Source organism: Megascapheus bottae, chromosome 22, assembly GCF_031878675.1.
Source record: "Megascapheus bottae isolate mThoBot1 chromosome 22, mThoBot2.hap1, whole genome shotgun sequence".
Taxonomy (NCBI): Eukaryota; Metazoa; Chordata; class Mammalia; order Rodentia; family Geomyidae; genus Megascapheus; species Megascapheus bottae.
Genome location: NC_143530.1, coordinates 17,311,726 through 17,336,092, shown reverse-complemented (window position 1 = coordinate 17,336,092; position 24,367 = coordinate 17,311,726). Strand labels below are relative to the sequence as shown.

At 38.0% G+C, this 24,367-nt stretch overlaps 1 protein-coding gene across 6 annotated transcripts in view; it reads left to right on the top strand.

Annotated features, from left to right (window-relative positions):
• Carmil1 (capping protein regulator and myosin 1 linker 1) overlaps positions 1 to 24,367 on the top strand; it is a 270,455-nt gene that overhangs the window by 187,362 nt on the left and 58,726 nt on the right. For all 6 annotated transcript variants that reach the window (XM_090356285.1, XM_090356284.1, XM_090356283.1 and 3 more), the window contains exons 21-26: positions 5,087 to 5,259; positions 7,773 to 7,841; positions 10,935 to 11,028; positions 15,381 to 15,479; positions 22,313 to 22,441; positions 23,860 to 23,991. In XM_090356285.1, the coding sequence (XP_090212411.1) occupies positions 5,087 to 5,259; positions 7,773 to 7,841; positions 10,935 to 11,028; positions 15,381 to 15,479; positions 22,313 to 22,441; positions 23,860 to 23,991 (696 nt within the window). The remainder of the gene's footprint in view (positions 1 to 5,086; positions 5,260 to 7,772; positions 7,842 to 10,934; positions 11,029 to 15,380; positions 15,480 to 22,312; positions 22,442 to 23,859; positions 23,992 to 24,367) is intronic.

Below are 24,367 nucleotides of genomic sequence, written 5' to 3'. Positions count from 1 at the left end.
AAAGTCTATAAGACTCTTATCTCCAATTAACTACTCAAAAAAACTGTATGTGGACCTCTCAAGTGTGGAGTGCTCAGGAACAGCACCTATGCCCTAAGTTCAAACAACAAAACAGGATCAGCAGCAAAAAAGAAAGAAAGAAAGAAAAGAAATTCTTGTATTTCATAATGATTACATTTGACGGTTTTTTGTCTTGAAGGTTTAGAGACATGTGTCTTCTCATGAATTGCTATTTATTCCAAAATTCTTTATGACACACTCAGAAGTGAGCACCTCGAGAGTGGGGTGAGAATGGGCTGAGCCCCTTGTTAAGTTGATGGTCATGAATGAATGTTGAGGACAGTTACTGCCACTTTGTAGGCTCTCTCCGTTGATGGATAGATAGGTGGATGGATTCAGGGTAGGACTAAAAAAAAATTTCATTCCTGCAAAATGTAATTATGTCACTTTATAACTCAAACTCTCTACTTCATGAAATGGTGTCTTATTGATTCCATGAAGTAGATGTGTAGCATCCTTTTTTCTCTATGAAAAAAAGCTATTAAAAAGCTTAGGCATATAGAGTGCACATTGTGGCCGGGATTCTTTTTTTTTTTTTGCCAGTTCTGGGCTTGAGCTCAGAGACTGAGCACTGTCCTTGGACTTTCTCAAGGCTAGAGCTCTACCACTTAAGCGTCAGCACCAATTCCAGCTTTTTCCTCTGTATGTGGTACCAAGGAATCGAACCTGGGTCTTTGTGCATGCTAGGCAAGCACTGTATATGGCCGGGATTATGAGCAGCGTCCTCTCATCTCTGAAGATCCTGGGAATGGAATTATCATGACCATCTTGGCACTTCATAGGCATGAAGTATTTTCTTACTGTTTTCCAATAATTTTATTTATGTTTTCTGTTATTATTTTTTCTGTTATTTTTAATGGAGTAACTAATACAGTTGTAGAATATTTAAAATTTTATTCTTCATTCAACTCATTACTAAGGAAGATTGTATAGAACAGCATTTTTTTAGTATAAATTGACTCCTGAGCCTGTCTTTTAATTTACAGAACTTAGGCTAACACGGTAATCTGCAGACAATCTTACTGACTTTTTGACCTTAATATAATGCTGAAAAACACTGTGATACTGGTTTGGACTTCATTAAGTGGTTACATGGAATTTTAAGGCTCCCATCTTAAATTGCTTTGTGAGCTCTAGGAATGCTCCTGGTATTTTAATCCCCTGTAGTTGCTTCTGGGCCAAGAATTAATTCAGGCTAACGAAATTTAATTTAAAATCATATCCTATTTTGCTTCTGTTTAAAATGTATGAGAAAAATAAAGGGTATTTTACAAAGTAGGAGTACTCTATCACAGATAGAACTGGCATGTCATACTTTATATTATATGAATACTCTTTGTAAGATGTTGACCTTCTCCTGACAAAATCCTACTTGGTTAACAGATACAGCTTTTAGAGTTTCTAAAACTTTGAATCAGTTTGTATTCCTACTGTGACAAATCCCATCATTGGTGTTTTGGTAAAACTGTTCTTGCAGGTCACCAAGTGGTTTCTTAAATTCATTAGGTTAAGTATGTCACATTTTGAAAAAATTTCTTTTCTCCTCTCGAATTCTTGCCAAGAATGAATAGCAAATTCTATTAAAGGAGTCAGCTGACTTTTCTGAGAAAGTTATGGGGCCCAAGGGTAGAAGGATTGGAACTTGCCCTTGTCCTCATCTTCCTAGATGTCACAAGAATTCTGTCCTCCAGACTTTTCATTGTGTGACAAGATTCTAACCTATGGGCTGAAAAACTAAACTTGTTATTCTTTAATGAATCCAAATACTGCTCTTTACCACATATTCTGATATACCCCACTTTTCAGAATTGCACTGTTTTGCATAGTTAATTTGATTTTGCACCACCCTGCTCTATGTATGTTTACTATTTTCCAGTATTGGCCCATTTTAAAGAAATCAGGGAAACTAATACCATAGAATCATACTTCATATTCATCCTCAGCTATTTATGTCCTAGCACAGGATCTGGCGAATTTTACATTCCATAGGAAGTGTATATATTTCATGTTTTATTTATGGCATAATGATCTTCAAACCTCCTGTAATTTTAGAAATCTCCTACTTAAAGTTAATGTTGATATTTAGATTCATATAAGAATGTATTTGCAGATGATGCATAAGTAAATTCTGTGAAGTTTTAAGTTAGATTAGTTTATTGCTAATGGGCTGTATAATGAATCCTTTTTATTTTCATGTCACTTAAAAGTAGGAATCTTTCAAAAAAGCAATTATAGTATTAGATTCCCCCCCACGCCCAGCTATTTTTGAATAAGTAGTGTACAAATAATTTAAGATGATTAGAAGTTGAGGGCTGTGATTTCAAATATTCCACAGAACCCTAGTACAATTAGGCTTATTTTTTGTTTTATTTATTTAAGCATTTGACACATACAGAAGTAATCTCTGCTCTGGATATTCTTGGTTGTTGTATTGCTTATTTTTGGACAGCCCATGGGATAACTTACTCAGAATCAGCTTTCATTGTTAACTTCAGCTGAAGACCGTGATTTCCAGGTTGCTGCACCATGTTTGTGGGACTGTAACTTTGAGGGTGAAGTCAGCAGAGACTCTTTCTGAAATATCACTTACTAACCTGTATTCTAACAAACCAAACAGTATGTGTTTCCCTATCAACTACCAGGAGACAGAATCTCAGATTAAGCACATTAAATTATGAAAAGAAACAGTGAGAATTCAGATAATAGTGCTGTGAGGAAATTCATTAAGTCAAAGACGAATGACCTTATAAATATGCATGCAATTCTCGCTCTTCAGAATTGCATGCGATAAGCATTAATGACTCTGACTATTATTTTTAAGTGTTAACTGGGGTGTATTAAAATTTGAATGTGGTGCTGGAATTCGTGCTTGTTCCTTTGGTGAGTTGACAGTATTCTAGTATTAAGAAAAAGCCATTATATATCATTTTCTTAGTATCTGAATAGAGATTATTGAAATGATGAGAGATGTGATTGTGGATTTTGATTAAAGCAATATTGTATTTGTTGGTGTTCTATTTAAAACACTAAGTGGCCCACATTCAAAGCATTTTTAGTTGCTTTTCCATTTGCCTGAATGTAGCATGATAAGAAAACTAAAGCTACGTTAGTAATTCTATGTGAGTCTAAACATAGGCAGACTTGAAGCTGAATTGTGGCATTTTTTTTCCTGTATGCAGTGTGGAGATTTTGAACTCAGAGCTTTGCACTTGCTAAGCAAGCCCTCTGAACCTCCAGCCCTGATTTTTACTGGTTATTGTTGAGATAGGCTCTTACCTCCTGTGTGAGTATGTCTGCCCATGTTAGGCTTCCTGTCTGGCTAGGATAATAGGCATGTGACATCACCTCTTGTTCTTCATTTATCAGGGGTCTCTTAAACTTGTTTCTACCTGGACTGACCTTAAACCTTTCCCTATAATGTCAGCCTCCCATCAGCTCTCCCAAGCCACTGGTATCTAGTTTGGGTTGAGCTGGGGGTTTAATTGCACTAGCACTTATTAGTTGACTGTGATTCTAATCAATACTCTATATTCTTTGGAGTTCACCATATACAAGATAGGTTTGGATAGAATGCTGTAATGTGGATGGATAATAAGTATGGTCACCTGATATGAATTAACTACACAATGTTGCCTTTTTGATGTTGGACTCTCGATGCTATCAGCACCCTCCTCCAGTGTCCTGCACTCACTGCATAACGTCCCCCTTTTTCACATGCTCCCTTGGAAATCAGTTGGAGTGAATGAGCAGAGGTAGAACTTAGGCTCTGAGTAGGGATCATTAGAGAGTCCATCAGGGCACCATAGAGTAGAATTCGGTAATGAATAATTGTAGAATATGCTTCCTGCATCTACTTCCTTGTAATGTCACAGCTGCTTATGAAATAGGACACATCTAGACCACTCCACACAACCCAGAGGACATCCAGTCTCCCCCAGGTCTGAGTTCTGTTTTTGGTGCCATGTTGGTTCAAGCCCTGGAAATGATACCTTGTCTGATAAGCTGTAACCTATATCAAGCATTGTAAACCCAAAAGACCCCCAGGAGTAGGAAAACAACAGAGTAAGTACAGTGGGGTTGGCATGTGTAAGAAGCCCTGACTTACATATTTATATGTTTATTTAGTCACATATGCTACAGGCCGAACAAAATCTGCTCCCAGTCTAAATAGCTTTAAGTCCATCTCTGGCTTAGATAGTGAGCGTGCTGGTTTGGATTCACCATAGCATATATGATAAAACAAAAAAGATCGCACAGATTTGATTTTTTTTCTCCTTTAATGGTAGAAATATCTCCCAGTTGAAATTTAAAAGATGAACTTAAGGGATAATAGACAAAAAGCTCTAGGAAAAGTTGATTGAAGCAATGTGGTACAGTTGCTATGAGTCCCCAAATTTGGACCCAGACTGTTCCCACTGTTTGCTTGTCAGTTCACTTGCTTTTCAATCATGTGATTTTGGTCGAGTCACTTCACCTTTCTATTTCATGTTAGGGAAATGAGGGAAACAGTTAATACCTGGTACCTGAATGGTAGATGACTGGCTAGGAGGAGAAAGTGAATTAAGCCATGTAGGAAGTGGTTAGAAATTCTTACTGTTCAGTAAATGCTCTTTTACTTGATATTGCTCAACTGAACTGGTTTTCAGTTTACATTTGTCCTTTTAGTATTTTAAGATGCCATTTAACCTTGTGACATTAAATTTAGGATGTTTAAAAAGGAACAAGGCAATGCTATCAAAGCTGAGAAGATTTTGTGTTGTTTTTCTTTATTACATCCTGTCCTTTATTTAAATAGAGCTAGTTCATAGCTTCCTTTAGAAAAGAAGGACTGATTACCATTGTCAGTAAAACATTCTTTATGTTTCCTTCCTAAAGTGTTTGCTCATCAGGTTCTACTAGTATATTTAGGTAGTGTGTCCAAAATCAGACACTGCAGTAGGCCCATCCTGTTATACTCCAGGAAATGGGTCTAGCAAGTGTCTGCTTTAATAAGATGATTAAGTGAAGCCTATGTTTTGCTCCACAGCCTCTGCAGTCCTTGTCCCTGGCTGACTCCAAACTCAAGGCTGAGGTTACCATCATCATCAATGCTCTGGGAAGCAACACTTCTCTGACCAAAGTGGACATCAGCGGAAACGGGATGGGGGACATGGGAGCTAAGATGCTGGCCAAAGCCCTGCAGATCAACACCAAGCTCAGGTAGGCAGGATGTGCCCTGGAATCAGGGATTGTGCGCTCTTATAGAACTAGCTGTGTGAGGGGCCAGGAGTTTGGCCTAGTGGTAGAGTGCTTGCCTAGCATGCACGAAGACCTGGGTTCAATTCCTCAATACCACGTACATAGGCAAAAAGCTGGAAGCGGTGCTGTGGTTCAAGTGGTAGAGCTCTAGCCTTGAGAAAAGTCCAGGGACAGTGCTCTGAGTTCAAGCCCCACAACTGGCAAAAAAAAAATAACAAAAAAAAAAATAGCTGTGTGAGAGAGGGACAGTGTTCCCAACATTTTATATATAGTAATTTGTCAGATGGCTGTGAAATGCCACTGAGAGTTGTGGTTTCCTTCTTAATATTGGTCTTAACACTGTAGATGATGGCAGTAAGGAACAAGGAGAGTTTTGTAGGCAGCACTTACTAAATGAGCAGAGCTGAACAATCAGAAGTAATGACATAGACATTTCCCCATGTGCGAGGATCCAGAAAAAGCTTCATCACTGGGTGTACTCATGGATCACATGATGGCATGGTGAACTTCAGAGGGTTTAGACAGCCCTTTCTGTACAGATGGACAACCCTTGGAATCTACATGGCCACTCCCTTTAGCTGACCACGCTCAGTCTGTAATCCTGGCGTCTCCAGATTCCTGGCATGTCCAGTGCAGCTCTGGCTTCACTTTCACAGCTTCATACATTGCCTTGTCAGGGGGTGAGATACATTTTGTATTGGTAGGAGATCTCATTTTTTGCAGAAGTCACAGAGCGTACTTACACTAACTGTATAGGCCACAACATAACTAGACAATATAATTTGTAGTCCTTTGTTGACCAAAATGCCCATATGAGGCCAAGGCCCCGTTCCTCTTCACCCTTGCTGACATAAACACTTAAAAGCATGTGAGAGGTTTATTGGTTCAAAGGCAAGTTCACCTTGGACTTTAACTTGTTCTGCTTGGCAGTTTTCATCTATGATGTTTCCAAAGCACGACTGATCTTCTTCCTCTTCCCTTCTCTCCCCTTCCCTCTTCTTTGGCAATGTTTGAGTTTGAACTCAGGGCCTTGCATTGCTAAACAGGGGCTCTGCCACTTGGGCCACATCCTCAATGCTTTTTGCTTTCACTATTTTTCAGTTAGGGTTCAGCATTTATGTTCAGGTTCAGGCCAAACTATGATCCTTCTTTTTATGCTCTCTGTGTAGCTGAGATGACATCCTCATACCTCCATGTCCAGCATGGCATTCTTTGAGATAAGTATCTCATGAACTTACTGCTCCCAAATCCTCCCAATTTCAGACTCCCAAGAAGGAAGGGCTACAGACACGAGTCACTACACCAGGCAAGCAGGCCTTTTCTTAAGGATTAGTTATGTCTAGTCAGAAAGATCAGGTTTTGCCAGTTACCTAGTCTCATCAGTCTGGTGAGTAAAGAGTTAACCATCATTCCTCCCCTGGGGCTGTTTCTTAATGTTTCCCTTTCCCAGCTTGAAACCAAATTTGAACCTTCTTTCTAAACTGAAGTCAAAAGGCCAGACCAGCAACAAGGTCTTTGAAGGTCAGCTGTATTCAGAGAAGGTCCTTAGGATTATGGCCAGGAAAACAATCAGATTTATGGGGCTGGGATCTGTCTAGGCAAGTGGAAACCATTCTTCCATTCTTACGTGTCAAGGTTATCTGACAAATTCTAAAATGCTTCTGAAGTATATACATTTTGAATGTAAATTAATACTTTTCCCCTTAAAATAGATTTTGTTGCTTAGGGGAGGGATATGGGGACAAGACACGAGAAAGGGTATTAGTGTTTGTGAAGTAGTGCACCTTCTATCTGGTGAATATAATGTAACCCTTCTATTAATTACAATAAAAATATATGAAAAAAATAAAAATAGATTTTGTGCTTACGTCAACAACTTCATATTTATAGTAACTGAGGCCTTTGCCAGCACACTGAGCAAAGTTCTCAGGATTGCACACAGAAGGGCAGAAACTAGTGAAAATGAAAGAGGACATAATGGGGATTCTTTCTAGTGTTTTAAAATGGAGAAAGTCTCAGTACTTGAAGTTGCATATATTTACCATCTTTTGTAAAGGATCTTTTTTTTTGGAAATAGTTTCTAATATGAAGATACTATAGGGAAGATAAACAAGGAATCAGACATTAGAGCTTTCCAGATGATGTTAGGTATTGCAGTGTTAAATGTTCTGCTTTTAGGTCTCTAAGAATATAATGTTGGAAATGATGGTGGAGCACAACAATAGAACACATGTATAGAATGCATGGGTTTGATTCCATCAGCTCCCCAAAAGAACATAATATTGGGCAGATATTCACCCTTATGTTTGAAATGAAGTTAATCATTATTTCTTGCTGACAAAATGCCACGGTTGTAGTTGTAAAAAAACAAAAACAAAAACTGTGTTTTGCTCATAGGATATTGATACCAATGAGAGAAACATTTTCTTCTCTTGCAAGAGTCTGATCACTTCTATGATTTGGTTTTTAAACAGGACTGTAATATGGGACAAGAATAACATCACTGCACAAGGCTTTCAAGATATAGCTGTTGCTATGGAAAAGTAAGTTTGAATGGACTCCTTTGTGAAAAAATACAAGAGAACCAGTGGTGTTCTGATAACATGTGGAACAGTAGAAGCAATAATACATCAGAAACTAGATCTGGGTCCAAGTTTTTTGCCCTGAAGCCTTAGGTTGTTGGAAGACATCAACTTACTCCTGATGTATTGGGCATGCCTGAAAAGAATGCTAGAAATGGTTTTTGCTGGCCTTTTTAATTCTTATATTTCAAAGTAATAAACAATCAGGATCCCTCAAAGAATAATGTTTATCTGGAAATAGCAAAACATTATAGTGGGAATATGTGTGCTTTTGTAAACTATGGGTACATTCAGAGGAGTTAAGACAATACAAAAAGTTTTGAGGCACAAAGGGAAATGTTCACTGTATCTACTTTGATTCAAAGTTGATTAATCCTTGAGTCCCAAGGTGGGAGATGAGATTAGTTTATTTGTGTAGGTTCTGTTACAGGGCAAGTATTCTGTCCAAAACATGTTTCCTCAAGTTTTGCGGTCTGGTTTTATTTTGAATTAGTGTCTCACTGTGTAGCTCAAGTTTTCCTGAGCTCTTCTTCCTTAGCCTCTTAAGTGGCGAGATTACAGACTTGCACCACCACTCCTGGCTGCAGGTAGACACCATGAACTTGGCACTAGTGGCTCATACCTGTAATCCTAGTTCCTTAGAAGGCTGAGATCTGATGATCATGATGTGAAGCAAGTCTGGGCAGAAAAGTCCAGGAGACTCTAATCTCCAATTAACTACGAGAAATCCAGAAGTGGAGCCATGGCTCAAGCAGCACTAGCCTTGAGCAAAAAAGCTCAGGTCCTGAGTTTAAGGCCCTCAAACCCCATCAACCACACACACACACACACACACACACACACACACACACACACACACACACACACGGCAGAAAGAAATAAACTTGGTTACAGAAATCAGTACCTAATATAAAGCCTAGGATGCTAGTAGAATGAGAAGGAATCTCTTCTGGGTCTTTGGTGAGTATTTACCTCTGACAAGTCCATTGAAGACCTTCACTTACTGGATCTACTGTCCCTTATTTGACAAAAATTTTGTCATCTTGCTGTCATCAACTCTCATACCCTTATAAGGGCAGAAGTGATCAAAGCACACTCTTGGCGGTCAATTGCGGTAGGAAAGAGAGGGCCATAAATAGAAGACCCTTCCCTGGGAATGTGAAGGAAGTGCTTACTCTTAGGTGTATCCACAGATTTCCTTGGGTTGGAAGGGCTTTAGGAAGAGCTCTCTAGCCCAGTGTAGTATTTCAGACACAATTAGTAGCCCTTCATTCAGTCTCGTTTTGGTTACCTTGGGCCATCATAAAACCAAGGGTAAAGCATCTTATACTATTAAGTCAAAATGATTCCCTCTTCCCAGAGTCCTCTAGGATTATAGAACCATTCATTACAGCTCCTTCTACAAACCAGAGCCCTTGTATAGGAACCTTTATTCCTATACAGCTGTATTTGAGTGCTAACATCACAGCTGCCATCCTGATCTTGTGACAGAACTAACCTAGAGTGGTGCTTATAAGAAGCTGGAATATGCACACTCAGTCCTCAGCATTTCCAGATGGGCCAAACTATCCTGGATCCCAGTCTGTCATGTGCACTGTCTCCAAGATACCAGTGCTTTAAAAATCACATTTGGTTTAAATAAGCTATTCTTATCTGTAACATGATAGAATCTGGATGGGAAAAGGAAAGCACTCAAGCTATAAAAGAAGAGATAATTTCTCTTAATTCCCATTGGTTGGCTTCTTTTAGGACAACCAAATTACTTTGCTGAAACTAAGATACAATACAAATTATAGATGGAGAAAGAATCTCCTTTCCTTTATCTAATTCTACATTAAGTTATCCTGTAAGTTGGACTGGGTGAATATTGTTTTTATGAAATAATATCCACCTAAGTTTCTATTTTTACAAGATAATTATTTTCTTAATTTATTCATAAGGCTCTATTTTAAGAATTAGTTATTAGCTGGGTGCTGGTGGGGTCACTCCTCTAATTCTTGCTACTCCAGAGACTGAGATCATAAGCAGGAAAGTTTGTGAGACTCTTATCTCCAGTTAACCATAAAAAGCCTCAAGTGGTAGAGTGCCAGATTTTTTTTTTCTTTTAGGACTTGATTTATTTAACTTAGCATAATTTTTTCCAGGTCTTTGCATTTCTTTGCAAATGATACAACATTATTTCTAAAGGATGCATAAAATTCCATTGTGCATATACGTACCACATTTTCTTGATCTATTTGTCCATTGAGGGGCATCTGGGCTGAGTCCATATCTTGGCTCAATGAATATTGTGGAATGAACATGGTTGTATTTGTGGCTTTAGTGTATCCTGGTTCGTGTGAGTGCCAGTGCTTGAACTCAGGGCCTTGAACTGTTACTCAGCTTTCTGGCTCATGGATGGTACTCTCCATTTGATCAGTATCTCCAGTCTGGCTTTTTGCTGATTAATGGGATATAACTACCCAGTCTAACTCTGAACCAAGATCATCCATGTTTCAGTCATAGGCCACCAACATTCAGCAGTTCCTAGTAACCATAATATGAACAAGGTGATCTATGTGTATATTCTTTGTTTCCAATTGTATTTTATTGCCAGGATAATGTATAAAAGGATTACAGCTACATTCGTCAGGTAATGGGTACATTACTTCTCAAATCTTGATACCCCTTCTCATGTTTTTATCTCCCTTTCCCTACCCTGACCCCCTCCTGGTCATCTTGTTTCCCCCCCTTCCCTTCCCTATTTCAAATAAACAAATAGTGTATATGCAATATACCAAGTAACAAAGTCAGATACAGTAATCACATGAGATTAATTATAAGTGGAAAAAAGAGAAAAGAAATAACTTCACATAGTACATTAAGTACATCTATGTATATATTCTAATGAATAATCTGCTCTCTGTATAGCAGGTAGGTAGGGATTGGGGACTGAGTTGTTTTTTAAGCTCATCTTGCAGCATCTAGCTGTTTGGGGGGGGACTGTAAAAGCAGAATGCTGAAGTAAAGGCGGTAGAAAGCTATTTTAAAATGAGTATATAATTTTGTCTTTAGGAACTACACATTGAGATTTATGCCAATTCCCATGTATGATGCTTCTCAAGCTCTAAAAACGAATCCTGAGAAAACGGAAGAAGCTCTACAAAAGGTACTAGCAAATCAATAGCGCAGTTACAATAACATCACTTTAGACTTGTGCTAGTAATGATTCTGAATATATGAATAGTGCTTTGTTATTTTATAAAGCCTTCTATTTTTTACATGTATCTTAAAATCTCAACTGGCATAATGCGTGACTGGGGGAGGAATAAAATCGTGAAGACTAAAATGTGTCAAAATCTTAGTGGAATGCAATAACAGTCTTTTAGCAAAACCATGCTAGAGCCAGAGCATAGAAAACTTCCTGATTGGTTTTTGAGAACATGAAGAATTGAATGGCAGATGCCACAACTCTTCTGCCTCCCTGTATCAGCCTCAGTAGCTACCACTTTGCCTCTCCTTTGAAGGGGGCTTAAACTCAGAGCCTGTTTACTGTCCTTTAGCCTTTTCTTTCAAGGCTACCACTTGCACATCAGTTCCATTTCTGGCTTTTTGATGGTTAACTCAAGATGAGATTCTCATAGACTTATAATGCCCAAGCTGGATTCATAATGCAGTCTTCAGATCTCAGTTTCCTAAGTAGCTAGGATCACAGATGTGAGCCACTACCACGTGGATTTTGCCTCTTTGTAAAGACGTCACTTTTTGAGACTTCACTATCTATTAAATGCATAGTATGTATGGATATATGTCAACATCTATAAATGCACCCAAGTCCATATGCACATTTATTTCCTTTCCTACAAACATGAGGAATAATGGATACCTCTCCTCGAGGCCTAGGTGTTTTCTGGTGACTTCATCATTTCTGCTCTGGGCTTAAGCACTTGGCCTTTGAGTCATTCTGTTGCTCTCCCAGATGTTCATCTTTCTCTTTATTATTGCCACTTTTATTTCCATTTTGGATATGCTCAGTATATTACTTAGAGAACCTTTCCCAGGTTGACTTCTTTATTCATTCTATTTCATACAAATACCTTGGCTCCTCTTGTCTTTTTTCCAAATTGTGGTAAAGAAAATTTCAGGGTAGATCTGAGCAGACTAAAAGCCCTTCTCCCTCCTTCCAGGTCTCCTTAACACCGAGACTTCTGCCCAAGATCTGCTTTCTCTCCACCTCCCACTCCATTTCTTACCAACTCTTAACTTCAGTTTTATTGTACCCCATGGAATTCAGAAATGCAAATCACTGTACCTCAAAAATGGAGGTAGGATGCAGCAAATCTGTTCAGAGCCACTTTCCTGATGATGAAAGTCATTCTTCTATACCATAGCCACTGTTGAGAATTTCCACGTCAGCATGCATGTCTGTTGGGATTGAAATCAATTGTGAGCTTCAGTACCCTGTTCCCTGAGGAGGACACTCCTGTCAGAATTCCCTGTGTTTCTCTTTGTCACTGGCCTTGGGACATTGTTTTAAATTATCTGCCTTCACTTTCATCCTCCTTCCCTCCAACAGACTAAAAATTCCTTGAAGGCAGAGCTTATGTATTTTTCATATGTTTTAGTTCTCTGCAGCTAATATGATGTCTGAATACATGTTTAGGTACTTCCTGGACATTTGTTAAATAAAAAGAAATAAGATAGGGTGGAGTAATCACTGATATGACATAAAAAATCATCCATAATTTGGATTCAAAAGGTCTAACTTCAAAACAAACTATACCCAGCTTTTTGTAACATTCCATAAATTACTTGGTTTTTCTGAACTTCCAGGGTTTTTTTTTTCCATCTGTAGAAATAGGAAAACTAAAGCTAAGCCATAATTATGCTTAGCAGATGGTTAACATGGTTTAGCATATGCGTGCCTGGCACTGTTTTACATACTTCTCATAAATTAACATATCATTCTCTACGTAGCACATGAGGTAGATTATATCACATCCCCATCTCTGCAGATAATGATACTGAAATACAGGGAGACTAATTAATTTTCCTGTAGTCACATGAGTATTAGACAAATAAAAACCAATATATACATGTTAGATGTATTTAATCGTTCTGAAGGATTTTAGCCAGCTTAGAATAAAAGACATACTTTAGAGAAACATGATTTCTGATTTCAGATTTGCTTAATAATAATCACTTTCCCATTCACAACTAGAATAAAAAAAGCTGAATAAACCAGAAAATCAACATGTTTCATGGATTACCAATTAGCCTGAGAACTAGAGAGAGTATAAATAGGAAGATCCTTACTGACTCAGCTGAGACCAGCTTTTCAGGAATAGAAGCCAGTAGAATCAATAATTCCAACTTAAGCATGATATGATAAAATGCTGGGCATTAAGTGTGGACTGGTTTGAGGGTTAAGAATTTGCCAGTCACTGGTGGCCCACTCATGCTTGTAATCCTAGCTACTCAGGAGGTCCAAGGATCACAGTTCAAAACCAGCTGCAGCAGGACAATCTGTGAGACTCCCATCTCCAGTTAACCAGCTCTAAGCCAAAAGTAGAGCTGTAGCTCAAGTTATAGAGCACTAGCCTTTAGCACAAAAGCTCAGGAATAGTGTCCAGGACTAGAGTGTGTGCTCATGTTTGAGTGTGCACATGCATGCATACACACATACACAGAGTTCCTAGAAGCCCATTGAAAGTAGCCTCAATCCTTTCATGAATTTTCCTTTCAAAAATCCCATGTGGCTATCACAGCATAGATTTTTCTGTAGAAAAATTTCCTTTTAGGCTTCTGGAAGGAAGCTGAGGAGACGTAATCATTTTAAAATATATCCAGAGCGTTTGTTTCTACATGATGGAGACTTGGCTTTGTAGAAAAGTTCTTCATCAAAGTTTCAGCTGGCCCAGGGTAAGGACAGCTGGACAACTGATGGCCCCCATTCTTCCATCTTTTCCAGTACCCTCCTGCTAAGGGATTCAGGAGAAGTACAAGACAGGGACACACAGAACCCCAACCGGGTGGACCTGTGCCTGTCATATATTTCAGAATCTTCCTAGCAAAACATTTTTCACTGATGGCAGAGTCACCTTGGGAAGAGATGACTTCTTGAGAAGCATCAAGAGAAAGTTAATGTAATATAATGTCAAGATATTAATGTGTCATTTTAATGATTCATTTGGAGGGTCTATTCATTTTTATAATTTCCACACTTACGTTTAGTAGAAAGGTACATTTTGCTCTGCTTTATAGTTTCCAATGATGATAATTACAGTTTGTGTTTTAATTGTTTCTAATTGCTATTAAGTAGCAGTCATTTTAGCATATGGAAAATGAAATTAACATGGAAACAATAATGAGAGTGTCATAGTTATTAGAAGTTTTTAACCAAGGGGCCACAGAGACAAATTAAAAGCCGAATGGTTAAATTTAAGCAGCCAAAAACAATAAGATGGGGTTAGGAGAGAATCAGATGGTATAATTTACCATAACAAATTATCCTTTGTAAAATACCTATGTGAGTATTTCTTATTCTGATTAGTTAACTCTGTATTTTTTTGCTCAATGCATACCCATTGTATATTGTTCTTAGATGCTTTCTTTCAATCTAGTTACCACTTTTAAGTTTCAGTTTTTATAACAAAGTGTGTATAAACATGCAGACTGTCAAACTACTTTAAGATCTTTCATTTTCTATAGGAATCCATTTTATTTGCTGTAATTTCACAAAACCAGCACTGTTTTGAGAAACATGAAAAACAGATGAATTATTAAGATTACTATGTGTCTTTGCATTATGTTAGTCTATAGTCTTTATTATTTTTTTTTGCCAGTCTTAGGGCTTGAATTCATGGCCTGAGCACTGTCTTAGACTTTCTCAAGGCTGGCACTCTATCACTTGAGCCACAACACCACTTCTGGCTTTTTCTATGTATGTGGTACACCAAGGAACCAAACATGGGTCTCTGTGCATGCTACACAAGCACTACCACAAGGCCAAATTCCCAGCCCCTATTCTTTATTATTATAGCTATTTCTTTCTATTTACCACCCCATTTCCTCTTTTTCCTCTCATCTCTGCTGACAAAGAATTTTCTGATTTTCTTTTTGGTCAATTGCTAGTCAAATGTAGGACTGAAATAAGTAGCTGGGGTTCAGAGATTATTGTCCCTGTTCCTTGAAGATATTTGTCTAGCTTCTAAACTGCTCAGTAGTTAAAAATATAGATGGATGTCTTTGTTGACAAGTGATAAGCAGTCACTACATACCATTTGCAACCCTTCCTCAACTACTGAGTCATGTAGGCATTCTCCAATTACCCAGAAGTTAATTTTCTAAGTAAAAACACTGGTAATAAATCCCAGCCTTCCTCCTCCCTTATGTTTTGTGGGCTCAAGGTATTAGTAGGAAGTGTCTATCCATGCTGGCATTGTCTGTTACACTGGTAACTTTTTCTCCACTGTGGAGTCCAAATGTGTTCTTGAGAGATTATGTGTGTTTCATTTCCAGATAGAAAACTATCTCCTACGGAATCACGAGACCAGAAAGTACCTCCAAGAGCAGGCTTACCGCCTCCAGCAGGGAATAGTTACCAGTACCACCCAGCAGGTAAGGATGACCCTGCTTCTTCCTCCCACTTACTCACTCTTACCTGAGCCAGGTAAACATAAATGACATATTATTTAAATCATCCCCAGTGAGACTATGAAAACTGATTTCTAACAATGGCAGCACATTGGTGGTGTGTGCCTCTCATCCCAGCTATGCAGAAGTATAAATAGGATTGTGGTCCCACCTAGACCCAAGCCATTATAATTTTGAGACCATCTTAAAGGGTTTTAAATGTTAATATAAACTTAGATGGCTAGATGGGAAGAGGAAACTTTATTATTATTACATCACAGATGTAATTTTTTTTTTTTTTTTGCCAATCCTAGGGCTTGAACAAAGGGCCTGGGCACTGTCCTTGGACACTTTTGCTCAAGGGTAGCACCCTTCCACTTGAGCCACAGCACCACTTTTGGCTTCTGCTGAGTATGTGGTAGTGAGGAATCAAACCCAGGGCTTCATGAATGCTAGGTAAACACTCTACCACTAGTCTACACACTTGACCCCACAGATGTAAATTTTTAACTACTTGGTATTGTAAAAGTAATGAAAACAAGTTGGGACTTGAAGATGAAATGTAAGTGCTAGCTGAAGTATGTTGAATGTGTCATATAGATTTTATAGAATGATTACTTTTGGGGTTTTTTTGTTGTTGTTGGGTTTTTTTTTGTTTGTTTTTGGTGCTAGTTCTGGGGTTTGAACTCAGGGCTTTGATGCCTGTCCCTGAGCTTTTGTACTCGAGTCTAGCTCTCTACCACTTTGAGCCACAGCTCCATTTTCAGCTTTTTGCTAGTTGATTGGAGGTAGAGTCTTAGAGACTTTCCTGCCTGAGCTGGCAATGAACTTCAGTTCTCAGATCTCAGCCTCCTGAGTAAGATTACAGGTGTGAGCTACTGGCACCTGGCTTCTTCAGCTGATACCTTTGATAATTCATAAATGAAGATAAAGAGATCAGTCTGCTATTAAAACTGAACATGGCAACCACCAGAATAATAGTTTATCAGTATAGATGAAAGAAACTGTCTGGCAGGGGCATTTTTTTTGTCATTTTAGGTCATTTTGGGTATTTTGTACTGTTTCTTTATTGTATAGTTTTTCTTAAGAACATGAAATATAGGCATACTAAAAAACAGTAACATTTCAGATAATAAAACTGTTCAAGGTAACTGCTTACATAGGCATGGAGATTTGTGAAGTGGTCATAGAGATTTATGAAAGCACCTTCATCCACAAGTGGATGTAATTCTGGGTTCTAGTCTGCTAGAGTTCTCACTAGAGTATGAATGTTTTATTTCAGTACATATTATGTAAATGAAGAAATGTAAAGCAGTAGATACTGAGCAAAAAACACAAAGTTAAAAATATTGCAGGTAAAGAAGGAAAACTTTGGGGAAAGAAAACATTATTTTTGACTTTATCAGTATCTTTAAAAAATGGAATTTTTATTTCCTGCAGGGCACTGATACTCATATAACACTTTGTGATTCACTGTTATTTTCCAGGTTTAGTGTTTTAAACATTAAAAGCAATGAGAATGCTGAAATGTTTCACGTGAATTTTATTTTATTTTATTTTTTTTGTGGGGTTGAACTCTGGGCTTGAGGGCTGTCCCTGAGCTCTTTAGCTCAAGACTATCTCCTTACCCCCTCAATCCACAGCACCACTTCCAGTTTTCTAGCCATTAAGTGGAGATAAGTTTCTTGACGTCTTTAGTGCCTGGGCTTTGAACCTCGATCCTCAGATCTCAGCCTCTTGAGTAGGTAGGATTTCAGGTATCAGCCACTGTGCCCAGCTCTAGTGTTCTGTTATGAGAACTCAAATTACAGGCTTCTTTTTAAATCTAATATCTTTAACTTTCTTTTCATTCAGAGGGGATTTTCCCCATCTAAAAAATGATCAATGAATCAAGCTTTGATGCTTATATCTAAAGCCATCTTCTCAACTGAAAGAGAATTGTACATAGGGGAGGAGGTGTGTGGATGTTTAATTGTTCTGAATTATTTGTCATGAAGTGGTTAGAACTAATACCACCATTTTCATTTGGGAGGATTTTGATTAGCTATTTGTAGACTCAAATCATTTCAACGGCTTTCGGGAACACTTACCTTGAAGTGTTCAGGAACAGGAATACAGAAAGAATAGACTATAGAGAGGCCCTGCCAGCTCCATAGCTAGATGTATTGTCAGGTGACACTGAAGGAATTAGTGTGCTCTGATGTACTGAGTGCAGCATGGAAGTCCCCTAGCTATCCGTGTGTTTGCTATTGTCTGTGGACTTTGATTAGAAAGGGTTGCTTATTTTTTTAATAAGATGCAACATTCTCCTCTGCTTTTCATCCCTTCTTTTTGCTTTTGTTTGCCAAGGCAAACAGTGGACTTTTTCTGTAAAAAGAAGCCATGGTAAATATTTTAATCTTTTCAGTCCAGGGTTTCTGCTGCAGCTGTTCACCTCTGCTTTGCTGCTGGGTGGGGTTACAGGAGAGGGGAGTACCACACACAGTATGTAATGATGACGTTGGCTGTCCATTAAAACTTTACTTATGAAAACATGCCCAGAATGGCCTGGGCTTTGCCAATCCCTGTGTTCTAGGCTTTTTAATCTTGTAACTTCAAAACTGAACTGTTTACTCACGTATTTTTTTTTCATGAGCAGATTTTTATATTTGAAGTCATGAGATGGCTACTTCTCACTGGTATTATAACTTTTTGTTGTTGTTGTTTTGTTTTCTTGTTGTGTAGGGCTTAAACTCAGGGCCTGGGCACTGTGTCTGAGTTTTCTTGGACTCTACCACTTTAAGTCACAGCTCTACTTCCTATTTTCTGGTGTTTAATTGGTGATAAGAGTCTCAAGGACTTTCCTGCCCAGGCTGGCTTTGAATGACAATTCTCAGATCTCCTCAGCTTCTTGAGTAGCTAGGACTATGGGCATATAGTGCCTGGCCACATTGTAACATTATGAAACATGGTTCCTTGTCCTTGCTTACTGAAATGGTTTGTCCATGATCTCCTCATCACCAAGTCCTATAGCCTTTTCTCTTTCATCCTTTTGTTTATTATTACTGTTGTTGTTGTTACTATTATTATTAGTGGTGATTGTACTAGCTTTGAACTTAGGGCTATGTCCTAATTTGCTGGTGCTGTGCCATTTGAACTACATCTTAGCCCTTTTTGCATTAATTATTTTAGGGTCTCATTTTTTGTCTGATCCTGCTTAGACCATAATCCTCCTTTTTGTGTATCTCATGTACTTGAGATAACGGGCACATTCCATCTCAGCCAGGTTTTTATTAGTGTCATAATGGTCTTGCTAACTTTATGTACAGACTTGCTTCAAGCTACCATCTGCCTCACCATGCCCATCAGCTTCCTGTATAATTTGGATTACAGGTGTAAGCTACCAAGCTCCAGTTTTACTTCATCTTTTGATGAGGGGGGCCGCATAATATCGTTAGCAACTTGGACATTCCAATCAAATGGCCCAGATTTGAATCTAGACACTGTTATTTCCTACCTCTGTAAACTTGTATTAGTCATTTCCTAACATCTTTGCTTCAGTTTCTTCATCTGTGAAATAGAAGGGATGATAACCCTGTCTCCGAAGATACTACAATGATTGCATGAAATAATGCATAAAAATTTTTGACCCACTCACTGGTAAACATGGTTTACTGTCATTATTTTTATTATTACAGATACCGTCTTATTACTGACCACCTTGTCTTACCTAAAACTCACTTTTCTATTCATTCAGCAGCGTGCCTTTCTGCGTTTGTTTCTTTCATTCTTGGGTTGTATCTTGACATTGTTTCTACATGAAACTTTATTCTTTCATCTTGTTAGTACATTTTTCCAATGCTTCGTACTTAGCATTCTGCCCTTTGGCTATCTGATCTATTGATTTTTCTTTAACTTTTGTCTGTGGGTGACTCCAGATCTAATCCTTTGGTCTCTTTCCAAAGTGTCCTCATCTATTGCCACCAGGGCTTGGCCTTTTACTACTAAGGCATCTTTTACAGCCATTCTTTGTTTTTCTGTTTCTGTGGCTAGCCTCTATATTGCATGTAGACTCCTGTGCTGGGGTCCTAAAACACCTGCTTTCAGCAGTCCAACCTGCTCTTCCACTGGAAGGTCATTCTGCCCCTAACCAAGAAACCAGAAGAATCACAAGTACATGGATATATTGCTACATCCTTTTGCAGTGTTTCATTGTGCTAAACTTAATTGAATTCATGCTCAGAACAGTCTTAGAGACACGTGAGATTTTTATGTCATTGAATTGAGGAACTAAATTTTTATGTTCCTTTTGGACATGATTTTAAAGTGATTCACTTAAAGACTTCTGTCAATGGGTTCATTTAAATCTCCTCTCCTTGGTGAATGCTTAATGTCAAATTTCAGGAGAGTCTTCAGTCTTTTGATGACTATTAGCAATGATAAACTGTAATGCCATACCCACATGCCTTTTAACTTGGCCTTTTGTGGCCCAGATGAACACTGTTCCTTTTTTTCAGTATGTGGTCCATTTGTCTCTTGGAATTAGAAATGCATTCTTAGCAAGATATGAATTATTGATGGTCATTTTTTGGTTTCAGAAAGTATAGATCAATATGAGAGAAGAGCTAGACCATATATCAATTAAGATTTTAAGAGATACAAGGCTCTATTCAGGACCTCATGTGAATGTAGAAAGTTATATGTGATTCCTACTTGAATTTCCTTTGTAAATTTTAGTTGGAGAGAGAATCTTAGAAGCTTTATTCATACAACTCCCTTTCTCTGTGGAGATCTCAAAATAGTGTGCTTAAATAGCAGCAGTACATCATACTGTGGCTACTGCAGTAACCTTGGCATTATTGACCCTTATCAATAGAAATGTGCTTTGAATGTAATTTGTTTTTTTCTGGACTATCTTTTTAATGTACCAAAAAAGAGGAGCTAGACATTATGAGGTTGATTTTATGAGAGAGAGGTGGGGGAGAGGGAGAGAGGGAAGGGGGGAGGGAGAAGAGAAGGAAAAGAATCAGCCTTATAGCAAGTAGATCTGGGCTCTGTAATCAGACTTTTAAGTCTTCTAAGTAAAGTTTATATTGTTTTGAAACTGCTGAGATGGAAGGGCAGATTTTTTTGTAATTATATTATTAAATAATTCAAACTAAATAGAGAAAATGAAATTTAGCTCAAAGAGTATGATCAGACTGTCTCCTGCTGAATGAGTTATCACACAGGATAGGACATAAAATTTCTGAAGAAATGAACAATTGCAAAAAACGTGAAATAGGCACCCTATAGTTCTGATGAAAATACTGGAGAAAACCTTTAAGCCATACTGTGATTGTCCTTTGCTTCAGGCTCTTTGCTTTCTGTCTTAGTCTACTTTTTGTAGCATACCCAAACCTGGGTTATTTTTAAAGAATAGAAGTATACTTTGGCCTACACCATTATTAATAAAGAATAGAAGTTTAAGGAAGTGGCACTGTGGCTCAAGTGGTAAAAGCAAGGACAGTTCCCGGTCCTGAGTTCAAGCCCCATGACTAGCAAACAAATATATGTAAGTTCGGCCTATCCTGGAGACTAGGAAGTGTAAGAGCATGACATAGGGATGCAGGCATGATGGAAAGCAGAAGGGCAAGTAGGAGCATGTAGAAGAGAAAACACAAGGGGAAGCCTTACTTTATGACAGCCTAGTGTTGCAATAACGAATCCATTCCTGAGAAAGCAGAGAGAAGGTTAACCTCTTACAAGAGCTCTGTCTCCACAAAAAAGAACTGAAAAGGATTCAAATATAGTTGGCCTGAGAGGGAGACCTTGTCAAAATTGAAACTTGATAGAGGCTCTTGATATAGGAAAATATTTATGTAGTTTAATTAATTTTTAAAATGGCATTTCCCAGATATTCTGATTAATACTGGGACCAATGGGCAGTTAACATTCTAGTCTAGTTGTCTGTCCACATCACACATTTGCTTTCTCAGGACCTCCCACTCTGTGTGCCAGAGGGAGAGCTCATAAAAGTTAACAAAGAAGAAGTGAATAGAAGAGGGGAATGATATACTCCATTGCATCTTCATGCATACATGAAGTCATGGTAATACAAAACTCACAGAAAGCTATTGGATATTAGAGGGGTAGAGAGGATGGGGAAAGAGAAGAATAGAGTGAGTTCATCTTGCTAATGTAGTAGTAGTTGTTGTTGTTGTTGTTGTGTTTGTGTAATACACAATGAGTGACTGGAATATAAACTGCTTCCTGTTCAGGATTAGGTACTAGTGGAGGGGGAAGGGTGAACAGAGAAGGGTGAAGGAGGGAACATGATTATATTTTCTAGCTATGCAGCTAGAATAAACAGCAAAGTCTCCTGAAATCACTTTGACAGTAGGGAAGTGGGGAACTAAGAGGGGATGAGTTTGGTCAAGGCATATTGTCTCCATGTATGCAAATGTCACAGTGAAGCCCCACTTAACACAATATTGATATTAAAAGTGGGGATTTTTTGAAGTTTCAAAGAATTACTGTCTAGTACCATTGAATAGCGACAAGATTTTGAATCAAAACATGTTTATTTTTGTTTTGTGTGCTACGTTTTTTTTTAAGGCAAGAAAGAAACTTTAGATGCCATAGATCTTTTTCTGGAGTTAATATAATGTTGCCAAAGGTTTCATAAGTGATTAGTTAAACTAATGAATAACTAGTTGTAAGCTGCAGTCTTGAAGATTCAGTGAGTTATTTTCATTTTCATGCATTCTGTATGTGGAAATGTTCATCTTTTATTCTGTGTTTTCTTCTAATCTAAACCTCAATTCGGTTGCCCTGGGTGCTTTTCTGGTTTGGTGAAGATGATTGACAGGATATGTGTGAAAGTACAAGATCATCTCAACTCCTTACGAAATTATGGGGGAGAAGCTATACAGGAAGACTTAAAATTAGCAGAACGGCTCATGCGTGATGCTAAGAACTCTAAAACGGTGAGTGTCAGGCTTTGTGAGAGTGTGGTCTGATAAGGTTTATCAAAATTAAATTTTAGAAACTGGTTCCAACTTTCTTTACTTCTGTACTATATTCTAACATCATTAACAAGTGGCTGAATGAACTGAGATAATCTTTTTTTTCTTTCTGTGCCTGGGAAGATTACCAGTAATGAAAATGTGAGATAAAAAAGCAGAGGGTCAGTGTGATATATAGAGAGTATAATTGAGCTTTGAAGAACTGATAAGTGGTTGTAGTTTAACTGAGTAATAGTTCATTTAAATTATTTTACTTGTAAGCTGATTATTTGAAACTCCCCTCTGTCAGCTCTAAAAGGGAGCTTCTCTTATGTTAATTAGAGGTTGGTTTCCCAAATGTGACTTAATAGAAAAGGAATTAATCAGGAGTGAATGAAACCTAGGGTTTGGTCTTCATCCACCTATTAAGATCATGTGTTCATTGCAGGTCATTAGGGACAACTTTTTTTATTGATAACATGTGCCATTTGACATCTCAGAGTTTATCCTCTTAGAGGACTTGGTGAGTCCCTAGAGGAACAAATGCATGTGATTAGAGCATCGGAACTTTTACCCCTTCCTTTAAACCTCCTGTAAACTTAGAGAGGCTAGAGATTTGATTCAGTCACCAATGACATGGTTAGCCATATCTCTGCAGTAGGACTTCCATACAATATCTGTATAGTGGTGTGCCAATAACTTGTTGGATTGGTGCTAAGAAGATAGCATACATCCATGGAGAGGGCATAGAAGCCCTTACTGCCCTTCATGACTTCTAGTGTCCTTTAAAAAGAAAACAGAAACAGAAAACAGGAATAGCAAATAAAGTTCTATCCTGAGTTCTAGGGGTCATTGTGATAGCTAATTGAACCCGAAGAGTATGTTGTGGGAACCCCTTGAATTTATAGTCAGACATAACACTGACGACAAAGGATTTGTGACTGTCAACTAGAGAGTGGGGACAAGCCTTTGAGAATGAGCTTTTTTATTTTGGATCTGACAGTAACTGCAGGCAGGTAGAGTCTGAAAGAACTGAATTACAGAATACTCAGTTGTTTTATGAAGAGAATTGGAGACTTATCTGGTTTGGAGACTTTTGGTGACAGACTATGATTTAAATTACTCGACTCTCTGTCCCAGATAAGGACTCAAAGACACAATGATTTCAAAGGTGCTGAATGACAGAAGTGGTCAAGTAAAAATCTTCTAATGCCAGTATATGGATTCTTAGGGTGTTTGTGATTCATTGAATAACACTGTTTATAAAGTGTAGACCTCAGTTTATTAATCTGTACAAGGAGCCACTATGATGATCTCTAATAATACTTTACCTTTTGACCTTGTTATTTATTGAAGTGTGTTTTCAATAAGAGAAAGGTTACTTTTAATTTTTCTTACAGTTGTTACCAAATTTATATCATGTTGGTGGTATGTCTTGGGCAGGAGCCAGTGGCTCCTTATCCAATCCTATTCAGGAAACCCTGGAATCAATGGCTGGAGAAGTTACAAGAGTTGTAGACGAACAATTAAAGGTCAGTGAGTTTTGTTACTTTGAAATAAAATACTTAAGATTTGACTGCATATTACAATCATAGCTGTGGGTATGTTTAGGGGAGTGTGTGTGTGTGTGTACACAAATTTGCTGTACAGATACATGTGTAGTAAAAGTTGAAATTCTATGTGCATTCCTGTTTTATGTGTTTCAGAATAACTTGTGATGTAATGAAATTCTTTAATGGTCCTTAATATGAGGGAAATGATTGAAATGATTGTGTTTGTGAGGGCACAAATACAAGTTTGCCTTTTTTTTTTTTTAAAGAGATCTGAGGCCGGGAGTTTGGCCTAGTAGTAGAGTGCTTGACTAGCATGCATGAAGACCTGGGTTTGATTCCTCAGTACCACATACAT